General features: G+C 52.8%; 1 protein-coding gene across 1 annotated transcript; it reads left to right on the top strand.

Moving 5' to 3' along the window:
- Window positions 1-810: 810 nt before the first annotated feature.
- On the top strand, window positions 811-3657 carry LOC123815220 (antileukoproteinase-like). The gene is made up of 4 exons (XM_045833465.1): window positions 811-911; window positions 1620-1781; window positions 2087-2236; window positions 3440-3657. The coding sequence occupies exons 1-3, from the start codon at window positions 827-829 to the stop codon at window positions 2233-2235; spliced, it is 396 nt and encodes a 131-aa protein (XP_045689421.1). The 5' UTR covers window positions 811-826; the 3' UTR covers window position 2236; window positions 3440-3657.
- Window positions 3658-4555: the final 898 nt, after the last annotated feature.

The raw sequence follows: 4555 nt of genomic DNA, 5'->3' as shown, positions 1-4555 counted from the left end.
GGCTCGTCTGGGGTGTGGGGGGGAGGGTCTGGGCATGTTCAACAGCTCTCCTTCACCCCCTCGGCTGCTCCCCTGGCCGCTGAGAAGAATCCTCTCAGCTGATCTCAGAAAAAGTGGCTCAAATGTCATTTCCTTCACATCAGCCTCAAGGAGGAGTGTGTTCAGTCTCCTCAATGTCCTTCCACCTTTGTATCTCAAATCCTGCTCGGGCACCTGGTCAGTTTTTATTACCCCCCCCCCCGCCCCACTTCACAGCTGCTAAGACTGAGGCCGGAAGAGGGATTCATTGCTGTACCTGCTTCACCTGTTACATAACGAGGATTCTTTGAGAAACCCCCTTGTGACTGGCAGAGAACCTGGAACTGCAGGTACGATGTGGACACAAGTCAGGAGAGAGCCAGGGTGAGGGTGCCACCTCAAGTTTGGGGAAGGGAGTGGCCCTGGGCAATCCCCAGGAGCCCGGAGTGTGAAATAGACGGGTTTCTAAGAAGCTCCTTCACAATGTCCTTCCGTTCTGCTCTTTACTCGCCCCTTTCCCCCTCCCCTCCCCACCCCAAAGGGTCCCCTAAAGTGTGGCTTCCTGACCAGCCCCCTGCCACCTCCCCCTCCAAGTCCTACATTTTCCTTCCTAGGCCTGACGCTCTTGTCTGGGGTGGGAAAGAGCCACCGACCCTCGGGGCGGTTGGCAAGGTCACCTTCTCTGTCTGAGTTGCCGGCTTATGAAATCGCAGCAGGGAGGGCGGGGCAGCTCGGGTGGGACCACGCCCACGGGCTGTGGTATAAGGGACGAGGCTGACGCTGGCCCGTAACCCCACCTGCCCTCACCATGAAGCTCACCAGCCTCGTGGCCTTCGTGGTGCTCCTGGCCCTCGGAGCCCTGATGTCCCGGGCTGTGGAAGGTGCTAGCAAAGGTGAGTCCGAGCCCCTCGGGCCATCCAGGGGCCTGCGGGCTGACCTGGAAGGCGTCTTTCCAAGGGTCTGGCCCCTGGCCCCTAATTTTCTACTGTTTGGTCTTTTTTCTCTGTCACATCATGTTGGTGTCCTTCTGTCTAATTTTCTAAACGTGTGTCTTAGAGCTTTCTGACGGCCCCTTTCTCTTCTGCTATTTATCTGTCGATCTGCTGTCTTTCTTTCGGTTTCTGATGGGCTGTCCCTCCTACTGTCGCTGTCCCTTCACTGCCTCCCTCCCAGCCAGGGTGGACCTCTCCCTCTCGCTGGGCCGGGCTCACCTAACGAGCTCTGTGCAGCCGCGTCCTGGACAAGGCTCCTGCTGGCCTGCAGTGGCCAATTGGTACATTTTCAAGACTTTTGTGAACTGGCTGACATCGCATCGGCAGCTGGAAATCAATCGTGGTGGGAGTATTTACACCATGGAAATTGGCAAATGCTACAAAGTCTGCTTCTTACAGCATGTATCAGCACGCCGCGCTCTGCAGCTTCTTTCTGGGCCTTTGACCCCCTCTTGGTTGAGTGCTCAGCTGAGCCGCTCCCTCCGTTCTTTCGGGGTCAGCCACCTGGGTTGGGTTTCCTTCCCCTTTCTGGGAAGCTGATTCCTTGGCCAGGATGGTGGCCACGACTCAGAATCAGCTCCTGCTCCCTCCTCTGTTCTTACCCTTCAGGAAAAGCTAAGCAGGGAGACTGCCCCTTCTTCCCCCGAACCATATGTCTTGTATACGAACCCCCTCAATGCAACAGTGACTGGCAGTGTCCACAGAAGCAGAAATGCTGTCGCGACCTTTGTGGCATCAAATGCTTGGATCCTGTGGACCCGTCACAGCCAGGTGAGGCAGTAGAATCCTGGAAGGGGGGCCAGGAAGACTTGAGCTTGAGGACACCCATCTGGGAGAAGTGGAGGGGAGTCCCTGAATGGGGCTGGATGGGGGGCGGAGCCAGGGCTTGTCCCCACCCAGCTCTGCACTCTCAGGTGGTCGGGGCTCCCACGGTCAAAGGGGCTCCCTTGGTGGGAGGGGTCTCCTTCGGGATGTGCACCAGTCTGTCTGGGTACTGAAGTGGGGTAGAGATGGGGGTGGGGGCTGGGTGGTGTCTAGGGGATCAAGGCCCTGAGATGGCGCTTTCTTCTCACCAGTGAAGGTCAATCCTGGAAAGTGTCCAGTGGTCATCGGCCAGTGTAAGATGCTCAACCCAAGAAACTACTGCCAGAATGACAGCCACTGCCTAAACAATCTCAAGTGCTGCAAGGGGGTGTGTGGGAATTCGTGTGTGAAGCCAGTGTGAGGTAAGGAAAAGATCTGGAAAGATCCACATCTCACACGTCCTGACACAGCCTCAACCTCCTGGTGCCCTTCCGTGTGAAGGAGGGTGCTTGGCATCTCCCGGTACCCGTCCCCCACCCCGCCAAGCAGACCCTCTGCCTTTCAACACCATTTACCCCCAGTTCTCCAAACAGGAAGTCCCCGAGGCCACCTGTGACTGGCGGTGCTGGGTCCTGGGAGGCAAGGATTCTTGGAGTGAGTCGGGAGGAAGGAACCATAAAAAGGGGCATGAGTTCTATCTTTTAATATCATCTCTGCCTCTGACTGACTGGGTGTCTATGAGCAACTGATTGTATCTTTCAGAGCCTCCGTTTTCCCATCTGTAAAATGGATGCAATTATATCCACTGAGATACTGTAAGAAATGTGAAAGTGCTTTTTAAGATCGGAAAGGCTCTGAAACCAATACAAAATAATATTGAAAGTAAACTGTAACTAAAAATGTTTTAGATGATTAAGATGGTAAATGTTATGTTATGTGTATTTTACCACAATTTAAAAAAAAAAAACAGAACGTAATTGTAGGTTCTCTGGCTCAGTGGTATACGGCAAATGCTTGCCGGCCCGACAAACCTGCCTCTACCACTTACCAGCCACAAGAGACGGGCAAGTGACTTAGCCTCCCTGAGCCTCAGTTTCCTCATCTATAAAATGAGGATGATGATGAGGATCATCATAACAATATCTAATTTATAAAAGCTTGAAAGAGTAAATGAAATAGTACTGTTTGCCAACATAAGTAAAATTCGGAGGATAATAGTTGGCATATAAATTGTAAATAATAATGACAATAAAACTATGTTCTGTTGCTAAAAAAAAAGAGTAGAGGTCTTGTGTGCACTGGGATGGTATTGCTATGGCTACGGCCTCGACTGGCCGGTGTGTCTGGAACCACAAAATCCCTGGATGATGCACAGATGCGGAGGCCTTTGCGGGCCCCTCGGGTGCAGTGCCCTCATTTTCCCAGCGGAAGACTGAAGCAGAGTCACAGAAAAGCTGGGATTTGTTCCTGAGTCTTAGCCTGAAGACCAGCACCGTCCACCTAGTCCAGCACCTTGTCCCAAGGGACTTAGGGCCTGGGGGCCGGAGGTCCCTCTCGGTGGGAAGGATGTTAAGGGTCGCTCGGATGTTCCTGTGCTGAGGCTCTGCTTTCTTTTCCTTCCACAGATTTACTCTCCTCACTTCAATACGATCAGGACCTCCTGGTACATCCCAAGCCTGGAAAAAAATGACAGTACCTTGGTGAAGAGGTGGCTCTGTGGCCAGTCCCTCCGTGGGGGCTAAGATTGGCCTGCTTTACCTCTGCACCCCCAGCATCCAACACGAGGCTTGGCCCAAACAGGAGATGCCTGTTGATTGGTGAATAAACACACGTATGACGTTTCTCTGTGTCTCCGTCTTCCTTCACCCATTGAGTCCGGCCTGGAACGTGGTGGGCGAGAGGAAGGATGATGAAAGGCCTGCGTGTGTGTGTGGGGTGGGGGGAGGCTTCTCCCACAGCCTGTGACGCAGAAAGGAGGAAGCATTTGGGGCCGAGCAGAAACGGGTTTAAATCCTGTGTCTGCAGATGACTGGCTCTGTCATTGGGGGCCGATGACTTTGTCCTGCTGAGCCTCGGTTTTGTCGTCTGTGACACGGGAACGCTAATAGCAGTGCCGATCCCATCCAGTTATGAGGGTGAGGGGTGATGATAACGTATGAAATGAATAGTTCAGTGACGGTCACACGGCAGGTTCTCAGTAAATGCTCGACCTATCTCAAACATGTATGCAGGACCCATGGATACAGGCAGGACGTGGACGGCAGCATGGGGATTGGCCGGGGGAGGCGGGGTGGGCTAGACAGAGGAGAGTAAAGTGGGGAGAACTGGGACAAGTGCACTAGAACAACAACAAAATATTTAATAAAAAGTGCTATCCGTACCTCAGAATAAAAAGGCCTTCTTAAGCAAGGCACAAAGAATGAGGGCAATAACTGATACATCTGGCTACATCGACATAAAAACCATAAACGCAAAAGAGTTAAAAAATAAGTGGTCAGCTTTGAAGTCAAGATTTGGGATAACAATAACAGACATAGACACAGAACGGAAAACACGTGAAGGGTTTCCGCAGACCAGTAAGGAAAACAACCGAGCTCTTATGGAAAGGCACTCTGACCGGAGGAGCAGCCGGCAGAGGGGTGTGGTTGTAACACACGGCCCAGGCGGACACGGGAGAGCTTCAGCCTCCCTAGTTATCAGAAACACCGTTTCTCATCCACCAGAACGGCGAGAGTTAAAAG

The sequence above is a fragment of the Phyllostomus hastatus genome, unplaced genomic scaffold (genome assembly GCF_019186645.2).
Source record: "Phyllostomus hastatus isolate PE091 unplaced genomic scaffold, TTU_PhHast_1.1 phas_contig_17, whole genome shotgun sequence".
In the NCBI taxonomy this organism is placed as follows: domain Eukaryota; kingdom Metazoa; phylum Chordata; class Mammalia; order Chiroptera; family Phyllostomidae; genus Phyllostomus; species Phyllostomus hastatus.
Note: the sequence above shows the minus strand (reverse complement) of the source record. Positions and strands in the feature narration are given on the sequence as shown.